This window comes from Phyllostomus hastatus, unplaced genomic scaffold (assembly GCF_019186645.2).
Source record: "Phyllostomus hastatus isolate PE091 unplaced genomic scaffold, TTU_PhHast_1.1 phas_contig_210, whole genome shotgun sequence".
Lineage (NCBI taxonomy): Eukaryota > Metazoa > Chordata > Mammalia > Chiroptera > Phyllostomidae > Phyllostomus > Phyllostomus hastatus.
This window is the reverse complement of record NW_025333737.1, coordinates 17,453,164-17,475,848: the sequence shown is the minus strand read 5'-3', so window position 1 is coordinate 17,475,848 and position 22,685 is coordinate 17,453,164. Positions and strand designations below refer to the sequence as shown.

Here is a 22,685-nt window from a genome sequence, read left to right as displayed (position 1 = left end):
GTTTCCTGGCACCTCGATCCCAAACCCTGGTCTGCAGAGCTATGAGAGAAGGTTAAGCCACCCTAGGAAACTAACCACCCCCTTATCCGAGGGGACGTGTCCTTGTGTACTGTCTGTGGTTCTGCCCATGGTTTCAGGGACAGTGCCAAACCCTATGTGTACATGTATGTGTATAATACATGTCTGTGATAAAGTTTAATTTATAAAGTAGGCAAAATAAGAGATTAACAACAATAACGAATGCAGGTATCTCCTGTTAACTCAATAGAGCATTCCTATGGAATCTTCCATAAGCCAAAATGGCGTAAAGTGAAGAAGCAATGATTTGTTGATCTAAAAACAGAAACCCTCTTTGGGTTTCTTTCTGTTAGTGAAAATAGGTACAGAACTAACATAGGCCTTTGGTAAAAGTAGAGTGTTTGATAAAAGCAATGTGAAATTTTAAAACGTGGAGGATACCTGTAATAAAAAGGAACAATTATATCAATAACTGTGATAAAAAGTTATGTGAACATGCCTTGGCTGGTGTGGCTCAGTGGATTGAGCATGGCCTGCAAACCAAAGGGTCACTGGTTCAATTCCCAGTCAGGGCACATGTGTGGGTTGCAGGCCAGGTCCTTAGTATGGGGCGCATGAGAGGCAACCACACATTGATAATTTGCTCCCTGTCATTCTCCTTCTCTTCCCCTCTCTCATAAAAATTAATAACTAAAATCTTTTTAAAAAGTTATGCAAACATGCTCTCTCTCTCCATCTCTCTGTGTGTCTGATAACGGATCTGATAACTGAAAGAGCTACTAACTGACGGGGCAGGTGACGCCGTGGAGATGCGCTGGACAAAGGGACAACCACGTTCTTGGCAAGATCCCATCACGCTACTCAGAGCGATGTGCAATTTCAAACTTACGAATTGTTTACTTCTGGAATTTTCCACTTAATATCTTCAGACCGTGGTTGACTGTCGGTGACCGAGACCATGGGAAGCGAAGCCGCAGGTGCGGAGGGACACCCTTCCTTGTGGTTGTGCACGGCCCTGCCCCCGCTCGCTCTCCCGGGCCGGGTCTGCCCGCGCCCCTGCCCCTCTCCTCGCTGGGGAACTCGCATCCCCCAGGGCAAGTGACCGCGGTGTTAAGTGGAAAAATTATGATAATGTAGTTAAAAGTCCTTCCCTCTGAGCCCTTAAAAACTTCCCTTCACCACCTCGCATCCCGAATGAAGCCTCCGGGGGGGAATGTGGTCTGAAGATGTCTGGGGTGCTCGCAGCCTTCCCGGCTGGGCGGCCCCTCCGCGGAGGCCGCTTCTGCCACGGCGCTGACCACGGCGCTGACCACACTGTAACGGCCGTGAGAGCCCTTTCTGTCCGGCTTTCTTAGCCTGGAGTGCAGGCTTGGCACATCGTCCTCCTAATAAATGTTTATTGATTTAATAGATGTGATGTCCCCATTCCTGGCCACCTCTACCCCAGTCCGAGAGAATTCCCTGAGAAACGAAACCTTACGTCCACACAGAGACTTGTACACGAATGTTCATAGAGGTTTTACTTGCAATAGCCAAATCTGAAACCGATCTAAGTGCCCATCGGCGGTGACTGAACAAACAAACAGGAGCGATGTCCATGTAACAGAACACTACTCGGCAGTGGAATGGATGCGTCTCAGAATTACTGTGCTGAACGAAAGAGGCCAAATACAACGGGACGCTTGCTGTGCAGTCCCATTTGCATATACTTCTAGAAAATGCAAATTACTCTGTAGTGACAGGGAGAGGTTTAGAAGTTGCCTGGGGCTGGGGTAAAGGGAGGATTGACTGCAAAAGTGGCAGGAGGGGACCCTGGGGTGGGATGGAAATATTCTGTAATTGATGGAAGCTGTGGTTACACCACAGTTTACGTTTGTTGGGAGTCATCCCATTGATACTTGAAATGGGTGCGATTTACTGCACGTACATTATATCTCAATAAAGTTAATTGAAAAGAAAATTCTGTAAAGCTTTTCACCCTAAACATTGCTTCCTCTATTAATAAAGACAGGACACGTGTCTTGCACGTCTCCCTAGAGAGGTCTACGGAGAATGTGTTTAGTCCACAAACATGTGTCCATCGCCAACTCAGTGCGGGCATCTGGTGGGCGCCGGGAGCAGGACTGTGCAGGTGGAACCCCAGGAGGCCCAGGACTGCAAGGAGCTTGCTTAGTTCTTGGAGAGGAGCCACAGCGAAAAGAATCTGCCAAGAGCAAAGAATACAAGTGTGTCTCGTCAGTGTTCCCAAACTTGCCTGAGGTGCTTGTGATGAGTATTGAAAACATCTGGGCTTGTCCCTGAGCTGCTGAGTCAGAATCGCTAAAAGGGCCGAGGAATTTTTATTTTTAAGTGTCTCAGGTAAACTTTGAAATCAGGTGCATTTAAGAAAAGTGCTTGAGTGGGTGGATCTCCATTTCGGGCAGAGCTGGCAATCGCTGTGCGCAGCTGATCAGAGGACTTTGAACTAGGAGCGGGTGTGAAGGTTGTTTGTCCACGCACCTGCCTTTGTCCAAGGAGAGTCCATCAGGTCGTTTGCTCCCTCCATTCCCAGGACCTCACGTTGGCCAGACGTCCCCGTCTGGTTAACACTCTCCCCCTTCCAAAGCTCATGATTTTCTGGTTCATCCTGGGAAAAACAAAACAGCTCCCCCTCCCCCAACCCCACCCTCACCCCACACTCTCCCATAAGGGTAAAGGTTTTTAGTAATCGATTCTGCAACTTGGGTCAGGCATGTAAGTCCTTTGGTGGCATTTCTGCTCCTGTGGCCCGAGAAGTCAGTGCTCACCTAGCAAAATGAGGGAACACATTTGCCACACACTGAGAATGGGGCTGGGGGCTGTGGGGGGACAGGGAGCTCACTCCTGCATTCACTTGGCGGCAGGGAGCCACGGTCACCATGGCAACCAGCACTGCGTCCTCTGCAGGCAGCCATTTTGTTGCCCAGCGCTGCAGGAAGGCAAGTGGTGGCAGTGGGAATGCATCATTCAGGAAAGGTCTACATCACAGCTAAAGATCACCCAGTACCCCAAAGTCAGCCTCCAGACCCTGGGTTCCTCCCCAGGACGCCAGGGCTGTGGGCAGGGGGCAAGAGTTCAGGTGGCTTCCTCCTTCTGGGTAGAAGAGGGTAACCAACCGCCCCTCTTCAAGAGCATGCTGCCGCGATTGTGTTTTGAAACCCCAAATCAGAAGGTCATGCCTGATTTTTAAAAAAAATTTGTAGATTGATCCATGTGAAAAGTCCTTTAAAGGTATATGAGCTATGCCTGGCTGGTGTAGCTCAGTGGATTGAACGCAGACCTGCAAACTAAAGGGTTATGGGTTTGATTCCCAACAGGCCTGGGTTGCTGGCCAGGTCCCCAGTTGGGGGCACAGGAGAGGCAACCACACATCGGTGTTTCTCTCCCTCTGTTTCTCCTTCCCTTCCCCTCTCTCTAAAGATAAATAAAATCTTTTTTTTTAAAGGTATACGAACCAAGTCACAGTGGTTTTTCCTGAAAATTCTAGGCTAGTTGTTCTAAACAAAGGTCACTTTGACCCCTGAGGGGACATTGGGCAATATTCGGAGACATTTGGGTTTTCACAGCCTGGGGTGGGGGTGCCACCTGCATGTAGTGGGCAGAGGCCAGGCATGCTGCTCCACATCCTGCAATGCCCAGGACAGCCCCTGAGCAAAGCGTTATCCAGCCCCAAATATTGACATTGCGGAGGCTGAGAATCCTGGCTTAGGCAACCTGGTGCTGTAGCAGGGGTCCGCCCAGGCACAGGTTTTTCCTCCTCCTGCTTTGGTCGTGGCTTTGACGCCATTGTCAGGTTGTCAGAAGGGAGAAGCTTGGGACCCCTCAGCTCTCCTCTGCTTCCTCTTTTGTTGGCAGATACAAGGAGACAACTGCCTTTGAAGACTATGGCCAGGGCCAGGCAAGGCCTTGGGTTAGCACCTCCCACGGAAGAGTGTCCAGAGCAGACGCCAGCGGCAGCCGGAGGGTGGGAGGAGCGCTGGGTTTAGGGGGAGGCCCTTGTGTTCTGGCTCTGGCTGACTCTGCCTCTGGCTTGGTCACTGAACCTCTGTGCCTCAGTTTCCTCAGTTCCTGTTCTGGGCACGGTTCCTGTTCTTGCCCTCCTTACAGGGTTGTAGTGAGGGTCAGGGGAGATGAAGGGTGGGGCAGGGTTTGGAAGGCACAAAGGTCAGGCAGCAGCAACCCACAGTGCACTGCCTGCGTTTGTTTCCCAGGTGGCTGAGCGAACAAACACCTGGGCCTGGCTGGAGCATCGAGGAGGAGGCCGTGGAGAGTGGCTGGCAGCATGGTGCTGGGCGGCTGGCAGAGCCTTCCTCTGAGGATCCTGCTTTTCTCTGTAGCTCTCAGACAGAGCGGGCCGGGGCTGTACCTCCGTGCAGGTGCCCAGAAGTGCGCCCGGGCCACCCGAGCTGGGGGAGGTCAGGGCGGGGGGAGAGGTGGGCTCTATACAGTTGACCCAACACAGGGGGACCAGCAGCACACAGGGTGTGACGTGATGAACACTTATACCCACCGCTGATGTCCTGAAAGTATTCATGTTCTTCGTTCCTTATGAAGTGGTTTTGCATCGTTTGGATACCTTTAATCATTCGTGTCCATCTTTTCAAGGGTTTCAAATGTACTTTTATGTTTCTAATTCTTTTGTAGCTAATGCTTTCTTCTCTGTTGTGTACATTAGCCGAGATCAGGCACGTTGGAGTGGTATGGCCCTAGACATATGTTGTGTATATTAGCAAACATTTTGAATAAGTGAAAAGTCAATCATTTATTGGAATAAAATTAGATATCTAACAACAAGGATTTATGGGAACAAACTACATGTTCACACACATATGAAAAAAACATAGCCAAAGATTATAGATTAAGAGAAATTTTAAACGTTTTGTAAGTAGAAAAAATTTGTCCAAACTCATAAATTCCTAAAAACATATAGATGTATGTGTATGTGTTTGTATAAATTTTTTGTGGAGGCCAGAGAGTAGAGTGGTCACACCTTCTGCCCAGACGCTGGAAAGGACCCTGTTTGCCAACAGGGAGACCGCTGGGCCGTCCCCCCTCCGTCTCCCCCCGACGCCGCGTTCTAGTCCGCGCGCAGGAGGTGGGCAGTAACCGCGTCGCCGGAGGGGCGAAGGAGCAGCTGACGGAGCGCCCAGTGGCCGAAACTGGACCGACCTGAGTGGTAAACACCGGAGTACTGGACCCAAAATGTAAAATAAGCTTCCGCGAGGTTGTACTGATATAAATAAGTGTTGGATAAATAAATAACGAATCTACTGTGGAGAATAAACAAATCTACTGTGAAGAATTCCGAACAAGGTCTGCAGGTGCACGTTCCCGGAGCAGGGGAGCGTGACCGCCCACTCCTGACCGCCCAGTCCTGCAGCGTGGGCCGCGCACCGTGACCTCCGCCCGCCCACTGCGGTGCGGGGGCGGGGAGACGCCCGCAGGCACCGCCTCAGCCGGCGGTCAAGGTCAGCGTCCTCTGTGAACTGATCATCTCGACAAGACGCACCTTTGATGGGACGTGATGAGAAAGGCGCGTCACTTCTTCCTCGGTCTGGCCCTGAGGGAAACATCAGACAAACCCCCGCGGAGGACGCTCGGCAGGGCGCCGAGCAGCGCGGCTCAAGTGTGTCAAGGTCACGGAAAACCGGGCGAGTCGGAGAAACCGTCCCAGCGGCGAGGAGAGGGGCGGAGGGGCCGTGATGACCAGACGCGATGGGACTATCTCGGATGGGAGGGATCCTGGAGGAGGGAGAGGACTTCGCGTGAAGACTCAGGAATCTGAGTCAAGTATGTACGGGCTTGAGTTAATAATAGTGTATCGACATTGACCCATTAGTTGTGACCAATACAGCGTATTAATATAAATGTTAACAGGAGGGGGACTACAGGGAGCTATATGGGAAGTCTGTACCCCATACACAGACTGCCTTTGCAACTTTTCTATAAATCTGTTCTAAAATAAGAAGTTGACTTAAAATTGGATGTAGTCTATGTTACGTTGTGCACTCAGGGACTTACCGTATTTTCGGACTATAAGACGCACTTTCCCCAGATTTGGGAGGAATAATGGCTGTTAATGCTGCTGTTGAGTTCTGCTTACATTTACATTGGTGAAATGTTATGTCACTTATGTTATTAAATGTTTTGCCACATTTTTTGCTTCAAAATTTTTTTTCCTATTTTCCTCCTCTAAAACCTAGGTGTGTCTTATGCTCCGAAAATATGGGGTGTATCAGGTATTTAGCATACTGGCACGTGGTAAATGTTTAAAGTTAGCTATTATTTATCATTATTGTTCTTATTCCTATTTTTCTTATTAAAATAGCAACCAATACATACTCATTCTAGAAAATTTATGATGAGCCAAAGACAACCGAGAAGAACACCCATAGTTGGGAATGTCCGAGACGACACCTCGCTGCGGACCCTGCAGAGACAGAACTGCACTTTCTGTAGAACTTGGGTCACACCGTGCACACAACTGGGCGAGTAGCCACACACTGCGTAACGTGTCTGTTGTTCCAGCTCTTTACTCTTACCCATAAGTCATGAGCACAAGGAATGGACTCGATGTTAATTAGGACGGAAAAAGAAAACCCTGAAAAATTCTAAAAACAACCTCGATGCTTAAATACGCACAAAGTGTGGCCAAATGTTCATTAAATCAACCCTCATATGAAGAGTTGATGACTTTTCTATTCTAGATCTGTTCTATTGCACGATTTTAAAACATTGTTTAAAAGTAAAGAAAAGAAAAGGGGAAAGCGTGCGGGGACTCTGGCCAGCCGCTGACCGTGGCGCTCTCCCTTGCCCCGGCTCTGATGCCGGCTTCTCTGCAAAGAGTGCGTTTTACTCTCAGGTGGGAGCAATGTCCAGACGGCTAACTCAACAGCAGGTGAGTGTTTGCTCTAGTACTTTTGAGCCAGCTGCCATTTTGCCTAAATTACTGGGTTCACTGATTTGCTTTCTAGGGAAGCTATTTACTATATAGTGTCCTAAATGCTTTCCATATATTTAATGACTGATGAAGTAAATGCTTATTTTGTTCACTTTACAGATGAGGAAACTGAGGCCGAGAGAGGCTAAGTTGCCCAAAATAATAATACCCAAACCACATGGATGCAGAAGCCCAGCTCTTTCCCACTGCACCACGCTGACCCCCAGACCCCCTGGGCCAACCTGCATGTAGCCAACAGCCTGCCCCAGGCTGGTAAGGAGGCGACAATTGCACTAAGCTTCATGATCCTGGGACCTGGCATCTGGAAGCCCTGGGAATCCAAGAGTCTGCAGAAGCCTCGTTGTGTGACGTGGGGATAGTCCCTTTACTTCCCCGAGCCTCAGTTTCCTTTTTGGCGAAATGGAAGTCCTTCCTGCTCCTTAGCACTGTTATGAGCACAGGTGCGTGAAGATGCTTCAGGAACTGTGATGTGTGCATGCAGGCATGGAAGCAAAGGAGAGAAGGGGGTGTCGTGTGAACAGAGGTGGGGACACGGGGCCGTGCAGGCCATTGTGAGGGAGCTATGTGCAGGGGACTCGGGGTCCTGACAAGTGGGGCTGGGAGGGAAAGGGGTTTGTTGTTAAACCCTGGAGGGTATTGTTAATGTCAGACAATAAGCTGGATGAGATTGGATGTGAGTGACAGTGCGGTGGGAAGGGGGACTGTCAGAGGGAGCCCACTGCGAAGACCCGGGGCAGTGGCGTGATTGTCTTCAGCCTCTCAGCGGGGCCTCCGGGCTCCTAAGCGAGTCTGAGACAGAGCTCCCCGGGGAAGGGCCCTCTGGGTAGGCGAGGGCCCCAGCCATGTGTCGGGACTACCTGACCAGTGTTCGCCAATGTCCATGAGAGAGAGGGATGGCACAGGAGGCGAGCACCACCTTCTTCCCAGAAGCCCTGGGAACCTGGAGTGTGAGCCTGTCTCAGTGGCTGCCCCCCTCCCCCCAGTCTGCTGTAGCCAGCCCATTTGATCTCCCTACTGCCTGGGAGGTAGGTAATCTCTTTTCTCCCCAGCACTCAATCTCTCTTACAAACGTTCCCCAGTGGCATTGAATTGCCTCCCTCCCCTAATCATTACTTTCTCCTCTTGACACTCTTGCCAGGATTTTATACTGCTGACCTCGCCTTTGCTCTGAAAAAGTTCCTTTTCTGCCAGGGCCATACGCTTGCTTGGCCAACAATTTAACTGATTTTTCTTGGGTTGCTTTGCTGTTTCCTTTATTCTTTCTCACACCCTCCAAGATTCTATTCTTGGCCTCCTCCTTTTCTCTTGCTATGAACTCTCTGTCTGCGTCCTCACCTACTGCCGTTCTGGACTCCCACCACCCACTCAAGTGTTCCAGCTCTTCAGCCCCCGAACTTCCAACTCCATCTCATCGTGGCTAAAACTGATCTCCGCCCACACCCACTGGCTCTTGCCTCACTTAATGTCATCACAGCCTGATAGAGTTCTGTCGTTGAAGCTGTTGAAGTGCGTGTGGCTGGCCCAGGCACAGAGGGCGTTTACAGGAAGGATGGGACAACTCATCGGCTTGGAGGAAAGGCTGCAGATCCAGGCTTGGAAGTGACAGCAGCTGGAGCAGCCCCGGAGTGCGGAGCAGCAGGTGCAGGTGGCTGAAGGAAGAACGTAGCATAAGAGTGTAGCTACCGCGTACCGCGTGTTGAATATTAAATGAGTTGTATGGGTAAGGAAGCGCAGGCCTGAAGAGGATGATTTAACTCCTGTCCATTCTTGCTTTCTGCCATTATGCTCAAGATCAGAATTCTAGAAGGAGAGCATCTAACATGGTCTTGGCAAAGCCCCTTCCCTGACGGTGCCACCAAACTCTACCCAATGGGAATGATTCCACTCAGAGTAAACCGGGTTTTGAACCTGAAAAGGGGGAGTGGACCTCCAGGGTGCAAAATCGCAAGTGTCTGCCATACTCCTGCTTAAGATGCCCTTAACCCCTGCCTCTTTCCTGCTCCACTTCTCCTAAAGGTCGTTCCAGTGATTTCCCTGCCTTCCTGACTGGCCTCCTTATTGCCACACTTCACCCCCAAATCTGCCCTTCACCCAGTCGTCTTCTAGAACACGGATCTGACCAGTCCAGACCCATTCCCTGCTAAGAACTCTTTAAGACTCCCCATTGCTGTCAGATAAGGTTATTTTTTGGCAGGGGGTCAGGGCTCAATTTAACTTTCGTGACCCTCATCCTAGGCAGGGTGTGTAGACATCAGGCTTTTATCCACTAGCTACGTGAAAAAATAAACACTGTAATAATCCATGAGATCCGAAATGAGCAAAAGCAAAAGACAAACTTTCCTTCAAGGAAAAAAATATTCAGACCTATGAAAAGGACAACAGTACTCATTTTAAAAAATTGTATTTACTTAGAAGCCTTCAGAATGTCAACAAAACTGCTGCAACCTTTTTATGTTCAGTTGCAGAACAGTGTTGAGAACAACGGTTATTTCATACAAGCTTCATCAGAGACTTCTCAGCTGAAGATGAGGAAGCTGCCATCCCCAACCAGGACTAGTCTGCGCTGAGACCAGCAGGCACCTGCTGTGAACACCCGTGCCGTGTGCAGCCCCCGTTCTGCACCCGGCGGGGATGGCAGCCTGCTGGAAACACCACCAGAGCGGGCTAGATGAGGACATACTCAGTAGTATCAACTGTGCTGAAAAAGACGTTGTATAGCTTTAAAACATTTAAACTTTTTTAAACCTCACCCAAGGATATGTTCATTGATGTGTGTGAGTGAGAGAGAGAGAGAGAGAGAGAGAGAGAGAGAGAGAGAGAGAAACATCAGTTGGTTGCCTCCCCCACACACCCCAACGGGGGATCAAACTCGAAACCTTTTGGGACGATGCTCCAACCAACTGAGCGGCCCGGCCAGGGCTACATTTGATTTTTTTTTCCTTTAAAAAGAGTGAGTTGTGTTTAAGGCAATTAAATGTTTTATAGACAAAAACAACAAAAACTGTTAGAGCCAACTTATTCATCATCCTCATCTTCTTCTTCCTCATCTTCCTTTTCTTGCTCTTTTAAGCCTTGACACCAGCCGAGCACCCTCCACACACACATTACGCTCCCCTTTAGCCCGGCATGCAACAATCTCCTTTCCGTTTCTCCTTCAGCCTGGCAGCCTTCTTTTCATCTGGCTGCTTGTCACCTGCAGCCGTGTGACTCCCCACTCCCCCAGCCTCTCTGCAGCATCACCAACGACAGGCCCAGATGTTCTCCTGGGATTTCCGCGCAGCACGCAGAACCAACGAGGAAGCCTGAAGAGGCCTCACGGGAGCTTTGGGGCCCTTGAACTTCCTTTCTGTCTCCCCTTTAGGAGGGGCGTAGGTTTTCAGGACGGGCCTTGCCCGCCTTTGCCATGTCTTCACATTTTCCCTTCTCTTTAGCATCGGTCTTCCCGCCTCTCTGGGCACTGCATAGAAAGAACATCGGAGACACTGACTGAGCCTCTGGGCACTGCTTCTCGTGCCCTTCCCGGCAAGCCTGCACGAAGGATGTGTGGTGATGATACCACGCCTCTTGGCCTCTGAGCGCCTGCTTTGCCCGTGTTTAGTTATTTCTCCTCGGCAAGGTGCCAAGTCGCCCAGCGCCCACTGGCTCTCTCACTGGCCCTGGGGCTGTCTCTGCGGAGCTCAGCTGCTGCAGCCGTTGTGTCGATAAAGTTATCAGCATGGTTTACGAGGCCCTCCCCAAACTTCACTTTTCCACAGAGCTGCATCTTCCCCCACTGCAGCCCCACCACTCCTCAAACGTGCCTTCTGTGCCCTCCGCACACACTCTGTCTCTCGGGATCCCGTACACACTCGTCTGTCAGAGATGGGCTCAGCCATCCTCTGCCATCTCCTTGCAGCAGCTCGACGAGGCAGCGTGAGTTGGTTATTCCCTCCTGGGCGCTCTGATGGCATTCAGTGTGGACTTAGATTGTAACCCAGAGCATGCTTTTCTGCTGCATTTGTCTACCAGTCTGTCTCCCCCACTATACTGGAAGCCCCCCAAAGCAGGGCCTGAGTGTTCCCCAGCTTCACTGCCCTATGGCTCAGCACCGTGCCCAGCACGTGGTGTTGGGGGACTCTTAAACGCATTATGCAGATAAGGAGACTGAAGCCCGTGCCTGGAACAAGTAACCTACCTGACGGAAATGGACGTGGGAGGGATATGTGATAAACCAGATTGTACTTTTAATGGTCTAGGCAGTTGCTAAAGGCTGTTTGCAGCCCATCCCACACCCACCCCACGACCGATGACCACCTATGTATTCCCTTTGCTTTTTGGGAAAACGGGGTTCAAATAGTTAGGAGACATTTAAGTTAATTAAAGATGAGGAAGGCCTTCTGGTTTCTGGCTTCTTGTAGTCAAAAAGGTGAGCTGACTCAGAATGTGTGGACTTGGCCCCTGAGGCCTTTAAAGAAGACAGAATCGATCAGGACCAAGTAAGAAGTCCTGTTAGAGGTGGACAGATGGCCACGCTGACGCCTGGACAGGCTGCCTCTTGAGGAGGCCCATGAGGAGCCAAGGAACTGGCCAGAGGACTCGAGAGTCTCCATGTTCCCATGGAGCTCGGGGATGTTTGGGGGAGGGGAGACGGACCAGGGAGCCCTTGCTAATTAAGCCTTTGCCCATGAGCGAATGTGAGGCTAATAAGGCGGCCCCATTCCAGGGCACCTCCACACCAAGCCAGCCGGTCTGCCTGTTTATTGCCCGTATGGAGATCATTAATGCCTCCTGACACTGGGGTCACCTCTAGGGTCAATCCCTGAGCCCGTTCTGCAAAACAAGGGGAAATGAACTTCCCAGCACATGTGGCTCAGGGTTGGTGGGGAGGGGGCCTCCTAGCACCCCACATCTCAGCTGTGGGATAGATCAGCACCCCAGGTTGTCGGGACCCCCCAACACAATCTCTGCTGCCCAAGCTGGACTCTAAGGGAGTGGTCTTGGGGAAGCACAAAGGGGAGGCCTTCGCCTGGGCTGGGACAACCCCCACTGAGGCTGTCCCCACCGACAGACGGACACTAATCCCCTGGCGACTGGCTGGAGTGGTGTCTGGGAGCTGCAGCTGCAGCCTGACAGGGGCCAGGCTCTGGCCGCAGGTGGTGGGAAGGCCCAGGCCAGGCGGCCACGTGGGCACGAACTGCAGACGGGCCCCACCCTCCCCCACTTTCCACTCAGTGATTGGGCCCCATACTGCTCTGGAATCAAGATGGCGCGGGGGCGGGGTTCCAGGCCAAACCAAGCTGCGATTGGTGAAGGCTAGGCCCTCTGAACTGAAAGATGGCCTGAGTGGCCACTCAGGAAGCTCCCCGTGGTGGTGGCGGACAGTCTGCTGCTTCACCTCACACTTAAGTAACCAAAGCCATGTCACTAATGCATTTCTCCCAGCCTGGGAAGGGCCAAGGTGGGAGCAAGGAACCCCCAGATGGTCCTGCATGGGGGCCCTTCCCAATTCAGGGCTTCTTCCTCAGTAATGACCAGAACTGGGAGTCAGACCCTACCTGCCCAGGAAGAAGTCAAGAAAACCCCCAACTAGCTTGGAGGAAATCGGTAGGATTATGAGGTTAATGCCAGAGCAGACTGAGTGGCAGTTTCCAAGTAAATGATCCCAGGAGGACATGGCTGAGGTTAAATGAAGCCCAATAAATAAAGGACCATGTTCAAAGGAGAAACTTCAGAAAATGTGGGGATGTGAGGGTCCGGCCTGAGGACTCCTTCCTGTCCTCCCCTTCCCGGGGCCTGTGGAATCCTGGAGGAGCCGCAGCCTCGGGCTCTGCCTTCCAAGACTGCACAGACTGGGGGCTGTGCCGTTCAGTGCCAGTGCTGGCACAGCTCCTGCGCTCAGGGCTCCTTGGCCAGCTCTACCCACCCAGCTTCGGGGGCTGAGTGAGGGAATGGAAACTCTTACTGGAGGTCTGAGCAGTTAACAGAGCCCTGACATGTCTCTGATTTCTTAGAGACAGAGAAAGGACCAGCTGCAGCAAGAGGGGTTGAAGGCAGATATTAGGAGGCACTTCCCAAACACTGGATAGATAGAGGCAGCCTATGGATCTTGAAGGTAAGGAACAATAGAGGATTTTATTCCAGATGAAAGCACATTTATCCTTATCCCATGGTAGCCAGTTAGTCAGGGCAGTGTGACCAGCTGGAAAGGGCCATCAGCACCATCTCCGCGTGTGGAAAGCTTGTGGTAGAGTCTGTGTGCTGTGCTCTCCATGCCACTGTCTGCGTGGCATGGTGAATGAACTGCCCACTCCCACGGATCCTGCTGACATCCCAGTGGCCAGCCTGGCGGAAGTCACGGGGAGACAGAGCGTGATGTTCTTGGGACAAGAAGGATGGGAGGCATGATGTCTCTTTTTTGGGGGGCTAAGGGATGATTAAGTCTTTGGTCTTTGGGTGGGTGTTTTAGTTTTTAGAAAATGAACAATAAGGATGGTTAAGATGTTGGGCTCCGGAGTCTTATAAGTCCAATGGGTTCAAATCCCAATTTCATTTTCTGGTTGGAGGACCTTGAAAAATTACCCAATTTCTTCATCTGTGAAATGGGGATTATGAGAGCACCATCCCGTCTGATAGGATGGTAAGGTTGGAATGAGAGAATGTATGTTTCCCTCTCAGAATCTGGCCAAACACGTTGCAGGAGCTCAATAAATATTAACCGTTACTGCGAGCCCTTACATCACTTTTGTCTATGATAGCACTTTATCCCTTCTGCTGCCCTAGGAGGTGGCTGCTGTTATTATTATTAAGTTCAGTTGAGGGATGAGGAAACAGAAGCTTAAAGCCGATCATGCTTCAGGTCGCTCTGTAAACAGCCTGCAGGGGACCTGAATTCAGATTTCTTTAGGTTCAAACTCCAAGGGCTTTGTGATACTCTCTCATGCTTGAATTCTAGTTTGTTTTAGTCCCTCATTCAAGAAAATCCTTGAGGATCCAAATTAAAAGCCAGTTTTCTATCACTCACGCTAAGGAAGAATGGAGGGGAGAAAGAGGAGAAAAGAAATGGGGTTTGGGTAACTAAGTAATTTTTTTGACTTACAATCTTTTTCAAGGATAAATCAAATTTATTGATTTATTTGTTTTTATTTATTTTTAGAGAGAGAGGAAGGGAGGGAGAAAGAGAGGGAGAGAAACATCAGTGTGTGGTTGCCTCTCACGTGGCCCCCACTGGGGACCTGGCCTGCAACCCAGGATTGTGCCCTGACTGGGAATCGAACTGGTGACCGTTTGGTTTGCAGCCTGTGCTCATTCCACTGAGCCACACCAGCCAGGGCTAACTTACAATTTTTTAAAACCTAACTCAGCTCTACCGTCCTCAGTCAGAGAGTAAAATAAGTGTGTATCTCAGAGAACTTCACTGAAGGAACCGGAAGGAAGTTGCAGTGTGAGAACATGTCGCATAAGGGGGAAGAAAATTTGATCGTTAAGGAACCCACCTGCAGACAGGGATTCTAGAACAGAAGGTCTAGATCACTAGCCCTGACTGTGGAAGCCCCAGCCTTGATCATTCCTGATGTCCATAGGGCCTTGGATGAGAGCTACGGGAGGGATCCAGTCACTGCCTGGCCCTCAGTCCTGAGGGGGCTCAGACCAGTCTACCTCGCCCAGGTCAGGGATCAGGCCAGCCCCGCCCCCAGTTCCTTCTAACTGTGAGTTTCCTGACCTTCTCTGTGGGAGGAGGCCTGGGAGGCCAGGGTGAGAGGTCAGGTGAACAGACCCGCATCTGTGGTACAAGGGGAAGCACCTGCAGCAGCAGCTGCCACCTACTGCCCATCCCCCTTGCTCAATCCTCCACATTTCCCGAATGGGCTAAACTCCTGCCTCCACCCGAGTTGTCCTGTGCTTGACAACCCCAGTGGCATATGCGCTGGGGAATCCCAGAACAAAGATTTGGGGCTACAGGGTAACAATAAAGCCACAGGGACAGGTAAATTTCCTGCTGCCTCGCCCGTCTTTTCCTTCGGGTGGTGCTTGGTAAAGATCCCTGTCTTAGTGCACAGCACACACAGAACACCGTGGGGGGGTGGGGGGCGTGGAGTGCGGAGGGATTTTGCCTTCTGGATTTGAATGGGAAGTAGTCGCCGGTGCATGAGGACGTGCGCAGACACTCAGGGAGGTTCTTTCATTATGGGGCACATCCAGACTCACTCCACGCCGAGCTGGGACCTTACATCTCAGGCGTGTCTTTGGCTGTAAGCAACAGACCCAGGCTAACAATAATGCAGAGAAATAGGGTTTCCCCCTCGCACTACAGGGACACCCAGGCTCTTTCGCTCTGATATCCCCAACATATGGACCTTCACCCTTCTTGCCTCCAGGTCTCTGGAGGGTGAGAACTCCAATGATCTCGTCCACAGGGGGAGAGAACTCTACGTCTTCCCCTCTATCAAGAAAGCAAAATTCCCCACCTTCTTCCCCTCCAGTCTCCCACCTGGGCCTCAGCGGCCAACAGTGCCATCCCTAGCTGCGCGGGAGGCCAGGCGAGCAAGGGATGGGATCCCCGTGTTGGGCGCAGAGCAGGAGTTCGCAGCTTGGCCCTGTACTCAGAGATTCTGACTCACTAGGTTTGGAGTTGAGGCTTGACATTGGAATTTATCAAATGCTCCAAAAACCTAGGTTTAAAAAAAATTGTGATGGCTTTTCACCACACAATGGGGCCAGCTCAAGCACATTGGTTTTCTTCAACCCAAACCACCCTAGGCTCAGGGCGAGCCATGTCTCTGCACTGACTGGGATTCTCCAGCTCATCCTGTAGGCCCTGCTCCCTTTGGGATTCATTATCTAGGCGACTAGTCAGTAAGTTCGCAGGTCATTCATTGGTGAATTTGCAATGAATAACTAGTTAGCCAATTAACTGACCAACTAAAGGAATGGTTAGTTGGACTTTCCTCTTGTTTATGTGCCTGGCACAGAGGAAGCACTCAATAAACATTTCTCTCGGTAAATGAATCCATGAAATGGAGATAAAGTACAACTAATACAGCATCAAATGAGATAGTAGCTTCGAAACCACTTTGTAAATGGTAGTATACTGTATGGATGCAAGAATGAACATTTACATGGAAAACTACTTTAAAATGTAGGATCAGGACAAAGGTTGCTCCCCAGCCCTTTACTGATGAAATTCTGTTTTCATGTTTCTGAAATGGAGACCTGCCTTTTTCCCTGTTGTTGATAAGCCAGATTTTGCTTTCAGTAACTTCCTCTACACTTAGTGATAACATGTACTCTTTCTCCTTTTTGCTTGATCTATTTTAAGACAAAATTTCTACTTGTATTTTTATTAGCTTATTGTGGTTAGGAACCACCTAAACCTTTTTGGGACAGAGATGGGATAAAACAAACAAACAAGCAAAAATACACGGGAACTAGCCTTTATTAACTAGGTACTGCACACCAGACATTGGCATTCATTAACTTAGCCAAACCTCACAGTAAGCTAGTAGGTCTTTGTGATCATCCTTATTTTATGTATGTGTTAAGGGACTGGCCCAATGCCACGGAGCTGCTAACTGGTGAGCTGAGAGTCAGAACCAGGTTTCAAAGCTGAGGTCAGTCTGACCAGACCTGAGGGCGTGCCCCTGAGCCAACCCAAGCTGGTGTGATAGAGGTTTGGTTACGGTCAACTGTTTGCTTACCTAGTTGAGAAGAATTTTTGTACCTTGAAATCCTCAAATTAGTTTTGGAAAATAAGTGATGTTTTTTCTTTTCTCCATAGGCCATTTAGCAGTAAATACTATACTTCATCAATTGTCATCTACTCTATTATTTTTTAAAAGATTTTATTTATTTATGTTTAGACAGAGAGGAAGGGAGGGAGAAAGCGAGGAAGAGAAACATCGATGTGTGGTTGCCTCTTGCCCACCCCTCACCAGGAACCCAGCCTGCAGCCCAAGCATGTGCTGAGACTGGGACTTGAACTGGGGACCCTTGGGTTTGCAGGCCAGCACTTAATCCACTGAATCACACCAGCCAGGGCAACTACTCTATTATTGAATGTACCACTGAGAAGAGAAACCACTCAACTATGGCACACCATTGATTTTAAGATGTATCCCAATTTCAGAGACATCAAAATGTGAAAAATGTGTGTGTTAGAATCAATAAAATAAAGTATCCCTCCCAGGAATGGAGAATGTGTGTACACAGCTTCCCTTTCTCTCCTACTTGCCTCTTGGCTGGTTTGCGCTCTACTTTTCACCCCCCAAACCTTGCCTGTCCCTCCCACATCTCCTTTCGCTGTGTCATCATGGACAAGTCGGTACTGATTTGCACTATGGGTCCAAAGGCCGTGACTGTGAGCTGAAAGTCTCCCCAAAGCCTTGCCCTTGCAGAAAGTCTCTACTCTAGTTCCTTGGAAGAGCTACACTGGGTGGTCTCATCGCGAGCTTCCTCCGATGACTGTCAACAAAATTCTTTGCTGAATCTGGCCTAACTCTCATCTTCCCGTGGCACCTGGAGAGGTACTGCCTTCCCTGTTCACCATTCCAAGGCCGGAGCCGGTTGGTTCCTCTGTGTACTGTTTGTTTACAGCCATTCCCTACAGGCCGTGGGAGAGGACATGGGAGGGGGCTTGGGAGCAGAAGCTGAGGCGTGTCATCCAGTTCTCAGTAACACAGGAAACATGACTCCCTAGGCGTCTCCTGAAACACCAGGGCCTTCCCTTTCTCGGCTTCAGGAGGAGGCAGGATGCAGGGAGGATTAAGCTTCTCTACCCCTCTCAGACCTTACTTCCCCTTCCTGGCCTGGGACTCCAGGAGCTGAGTCCGGAAGGGAAGATGGGGTGGCAGGGCCTGGTGCTGCAGGGGGAGAAGGGGATTCCGAGCAGCGGGCCCACCGTGGAGCCCGGTTACAGGCCTGGCAGCAGCAGTTGGCTTCTCCAAGTTGGTGTTCCTCCTTTGCTTCCTCCTTTGAGTGCAGCGGGGTGGGGAGGCACTGATGCTGGCTTTCCATTTCCTAGCATTGGAAAAGGGACAGACCTGTCCAGGGAAGGAGTTTCCCCCTCCTGTTCCCTTCCATCTGATCTTGAGGTCAGAGCCTGGAAAGGAGCAGAGGCTGATGGGAAAGGTTGGGGACACCAGGAGAGGGAGGATGCAGCCCAGGCTGCGGATCAAGGGGCTAATCCGGGACTCCTGTTGACGGAGGACTCTGGGGCCTTTGGGACAAGTGGGCAGGCCTATCCTTGCCCCAGCGTTCTGGGCATGTGTCCGGCAGTGGGGCGTGGGCCTGAGCTGAGGTCCACGTGGGGCTGTCTGCTGTGGAGCTAGAGGGTCCTGTGGGGAGGTACAGACAGACAGACAGACAGACAGGGAGAAATAGAGGTAAGTGGAGTCAGAGGCTGTGCGGGGAGGTCCCGGCAGCTGAGGGCGCCTCATTTTCTGAGGCACAGGGGCCGGCTGGTCCCCAGCGAGACTTCCCAGACTGGAGCAGGCGTGGGGCTTCCTCTTCGGCTCTCTGGGATCTCGGGGAGCTGCTGGCAGACTCCCGGTCCTCGCCGCAATTTCCCCAAGAGGCTCTGCCAAGCCTGGCACCTTGGAGCCTGGGCCTCGGCTCAAATTCAGAGGCTGGCGAAGCACCTCCCTGCCGCCTGCGCAGCTCCAGGCCTCCTCCCGGTCGGAGCGCAGGGCCTGCCCTCCCCCGTGACCTCCGGGCCGACTCCCAGCCCGCTATTCCCGGGCCCCGGACGAGCAGGGGCCGGCCCAGGCCGGGCCGCGCGGGCCGTCGCCGCGGTGCTCGGAAGGGACAGCAGGCGCGAGCGGCGCGGGCCGAGCGCGAAGGTGTGAGAATGTGCGCCGGGCGCGGTCGGCAGACGGCGCGCGGGGCTGCGGCGCGCGGGCCCCTGGACGGGGAGCGCCCGGCGAGGACACCGCGTGCGCCCTGGGCGTCGGGCTCGGTCGGGGGCGTGTGCGGGCCGGGCCCGGCCGGCCCCGCGAGGGCGGCGGTCTGGAAGCGGCCCCGGCCCGGGCAGGCCCCGCGGAGGAGCGCCCCGCGTGCGGCCGCGCCAGCGCCCGGGGCGTGCCGTCCGGGATGTCGAGCCGCGGGTGGGAGTCGCGCGGCGCGGCCGGGCCTCTCGCCGGCTCTTCCCGCCCCTCTAATCTAAACCATGCGGGCTCCCAGCCCGGCGCGGCCGGCGGGGCGGAGGGCACCGGGCCGCGCGGCGGGGGAGCGGCGGCCACACCGGGCTGGGGTCCTGGGGCCGCGGAGCCTGGGGACCCTGGAGACCCCCTCCACGGGGGGCGGCGGGCGCAGACTGATTGACAGCGTCGACGTCAGAGGGGGGGCGTCCCCGCAGGGAGGAGGAGGAGGAGGAGGGAGCTGAGGCCCCAAAGAGCAGCCTCGGAGATCAAGGGCCGCTCCAGAGCCGGGATGTGACCGGCCCCGAGGGCGCGGCGGCGGCGGCAGCGGGATCCTGACCCAGCGGCCGACTCGGAGCCCCGGCTGCCCCGCGTCCCTCGGCCCCGAGCCTGCCGTGGACTCGGGCCGCAGGCGCCCCGCATGCGGCAGCGCAGCTAGGGTGAGTGCGGGTTCGGGCGGGGACGCGGGAGCCAGGCGGACGGACCGGGGCCACGCTGAGCCCGGGCTTGCCCGCAGGGTGGGGAGGAGGGTGAGCGGGAACGAGAGCGAGGGACGAGGCCGGGGCGAGGACCTGGGACGGCCGAGGCCACAGCAGGGCGGCGTGGAGTGCCTGGGACCTGGCTGCCGCCTCGGCCCGACTCCCGGCGGTCGGGGCGCGAGCCCTCCTCTGCGAGGGACCGGGCGCACCGGGTCTGGGAACCCAGGCACAGAGGAGGTCAGGGCCAGCGCCGGGGAACCAGGTTAAGCCGCGGTGGCCTCGCAGTTGGTGTTACCGAGTAAGACAGGCCACGGGAGAGGGCTCGGTTTCCCGCGGTGAATGTCGATGTAGAAATGCGTGTGATGGGAACACTAGACTCCAGAGCCTTTGAAGTAACAGGCTCGTCAAAATTAAAGCAAGGGGCATTGTATGTAATAATGATCGATGATCCAGAATTATCAGAATGTGCGCAAGCAATTACCAGAGAAACAGGGCGAAGCGGGATAAGTAATACGGCGCTCAGACTGTAAAACAACAATAAAATAATAGTCACTTTCACAACCAAGTGAAAATCGTAACCGCAAATTTAAAAGGATGGTAGACAAAGTAACTTTAAATACAGGAACAATGTGATAGGAACCGTTGTATTAAAATCAATAGCAATACTATAAGAAATAGTAATAGTGTAACAAATGATAAAAATATAGGAAAAATGTGAATAAGATGTGCTATTAAGGGAAATGCTCATGTTGGTAAAGTTGACAGAACACTACCATATAAGTTATTATTGGTACTATCATGAATTATTAAATAAATATTAACCCAGATCTAAAGAGCAACGGTAATACAAATAAAGACGGCAAGTAGAATTGCTGGAGTGATAGACAATTTATGGCCAAGGTATTAATGGCCCAAACAACATTATAAATAATGGTAGAGTAACAAGAAGTATTGTACCAGTGTGATGAAGAATAATCAGAACATTAAGAACTACAGCAATATTACAAATTATGACAAAGTAACAAGTAATGATGTGATGAAAAATAACTAGCGAGTTAAGATCTGTCCTGTCACCAATTAAGACAAAGTAAGAAGATACTGGAACGATGTGGTGAGAAATGCTCGGAGTATTAGGAACCATCCTAACAAAACAAGTAATGACGAAACCACAAGAAACGTTAAATATTATAAGGATATGAAGAACATTAATGTGAATACTGAGAACGATAACATTACAGGTTATGGCAAGTGAGGTTTTGAGGCTGTGACAAAGTACAAACAGGAAACGTTTTAGGGATTTTAGGGGTACAGAGTAAAAATCAAAATATGCTGTGTTAACATGACCCGTTGAAACCCTAGGCCCTAGGATGATGGGGCCCTGACGGGACAGCAAGAAGGCCCATATTTAACAATGATGACTTCATAAATCAGACCCGTACTTTAACCATACAGTATTAAAAATAAAAAGTACCAATAATTTATGTGATAGGATAAATATTCTTCATGTTATTGAGCTGAGCAGACTACTAGTCTGGTAACAGGGATAATCTAAGTAAAACAGTTTCCCCAGAGCAAGAACAGCACCACCAGTGATCCAGAGTGAAAAGGAAAACGCGGGTCTCGGGAAACGAGGCCGCTGCAGGCAGCAGGCGCGGAGCCTGCCGGCCGCGCCCGCAGAGGGTCCCCGAGAGGGGCGAGCGCGGGCCGCGGGCTCGGGCTGCGCGCGGGACCGGCTGGGCCGAGCGGACCACAGGGGCGGCCTCTCCACGCCCGCCGGGCGGGAAGAAGAGGACGTTAGCGGGAGCTCCTGGGCTGTCGGGGTTCGGCTCCCTGAGCGGGAGGAAAGGAAGAGGTGAACCCCGAGGAGGGGGAGGAGAGCGCGGCAAGGCCCCGGGCCGAGCCCCGGCGGTGGATTGGGGTCAGCGGACCCCGGCGGCGGACCGGCTCCGCCCGCCGCGAGCTGCAGGGCGCCGCTGCCCAGTTCTGGGTGTGACAAGTGTCCCGCAGAGGACCTAGTGGCCAAGGCAGCATCGCGGCCGGGCGGCCCCTCCTCCTGGCCCCGCGCTTGCTGGCCGCACCTTGGACCAGCCGACACTGGGCGCCCGTCCCGACTGGCCCCAGTTACAGGCAAATGCAGCGTCTCGGGCCAGGGCGCCCAACGACCCGCACCTCGCAGAGTCCCCTCGCCCGGGGGCTCCTGGGTTCCCCAGCCCAGGCCCCGGGACCCGCCCGTGGGCGGAGGGGGTCCGGTTGCCGGCCCTGCGGGGCAAGCCCTGTTCCCTGCTGCCCGGGGCCTGAGGACCAGCCGGGCTGTCAGCCTTATCTTTACGGGCTTTTCCCAGCCCCAGCTGGCCCCGGCCCCCTTTATCTCCTCCGTTGCACTTGGCTTATTTACTTTGTGAGGCCCTGGGAGCCCAAGTCTAGGCCCTGGGATGGGGCGGCCAGTGGACAGGAGGGACGAGGGCCTACATCCTGGATTGGCCAGAGAGACCCAGGGAAGAGGGGACAGAAAGAAGGTGGGAGGAGGAGAAAGGGGGGACATTCTGCCACAGACGCAGGTACAGAAAGGCACCCGGACGTGCAGGAAGCCCCACCAGAGCGTGCCCAGACCCAGAAGGGGGAGAGGAGCAGGGAGGTGCACAGAAGCAGGAACAATGCAGGGTCGCACCCACGATGGAGGCGGGCGGGCAGGGCCCTGCAGCCTGGGCCCTTGTCCTGATGCCCAGGACCCGCAGGCACACGCGCAGGTGGGTGGATAGTCCTGACACCCCGGGGGAGGATGGCTGTGCCCTGGGGGAGGCCTGGGCTGTGCCTGTGAAGCCCCCACCCCCACCAAATACCCTGGTTCTTAGCTGGGAAGAGTCTGGGTCCTTTGCTCTAGAGCTGAGCCCTTTGGAGCTGAAAGTGTGAGCCAGTGAGCCAGTGAGGAGGGATGTGAAAGCGAGGCTGGGGAGGCTCCTGGCTGAGTTCAGGGCCTGATGAGGACCAGCCTCAGGAGGCTGTGGCTGCCTGGGTGACTAGGAGGCTGGAGGGGGTGCGGTGCCTGGGCCTGAGGATGTGTGTGCCGCGTGGGTGATGCGAGGTGTCGGTGCGAGTGGG

At 52.8% G+C, this 22,685-nt stretch overlaps 1 protein-coding gene across 1 annotated transcript; it reads right to left on the bottom strand.

Annotated features, from left to right (window-relative positions):
- Positions 1–19,129: 19,129 nt before the first annotated feature.
- Positions 19,130–22,128, bottom strand: LOC123816870 (basic proline-rich protein-like). The gene is made up of 2 exons (XM_045836093.1): positions 21,171–22,128; positions 19,130–19,800 (listed from the first exon to the last, which is right to left on the bottom strand). Exons 1-2 carry the CDS (start codon positions 22,126–22,128, stop codon positions 19,130–19,132), a joined length of 1,629 nt encoding a protein of 542 aa, XP_045692049.1.
- Positions 22,129–22,685: the final 557 nt, after the last annotated feature.

Bases quoted from the DNA above. Each gene is read 5' to 3' on its own strand.
- LOC123816870 (XM_045836093.1), bottom strand. From the start codon at position 22,128: ATGTCCCCCCTTTCTCCTCCTCCCACCTTCTTTCTGTCCCCTCTTCCC. The intron at 19,801-21,170 runs GTGCTGTTCTTG...CTGGGTTCCCAG, and splicing joins TTCACTCTGGATCACTGGTG to ACCCGGTGCGCCCGGTCCCT.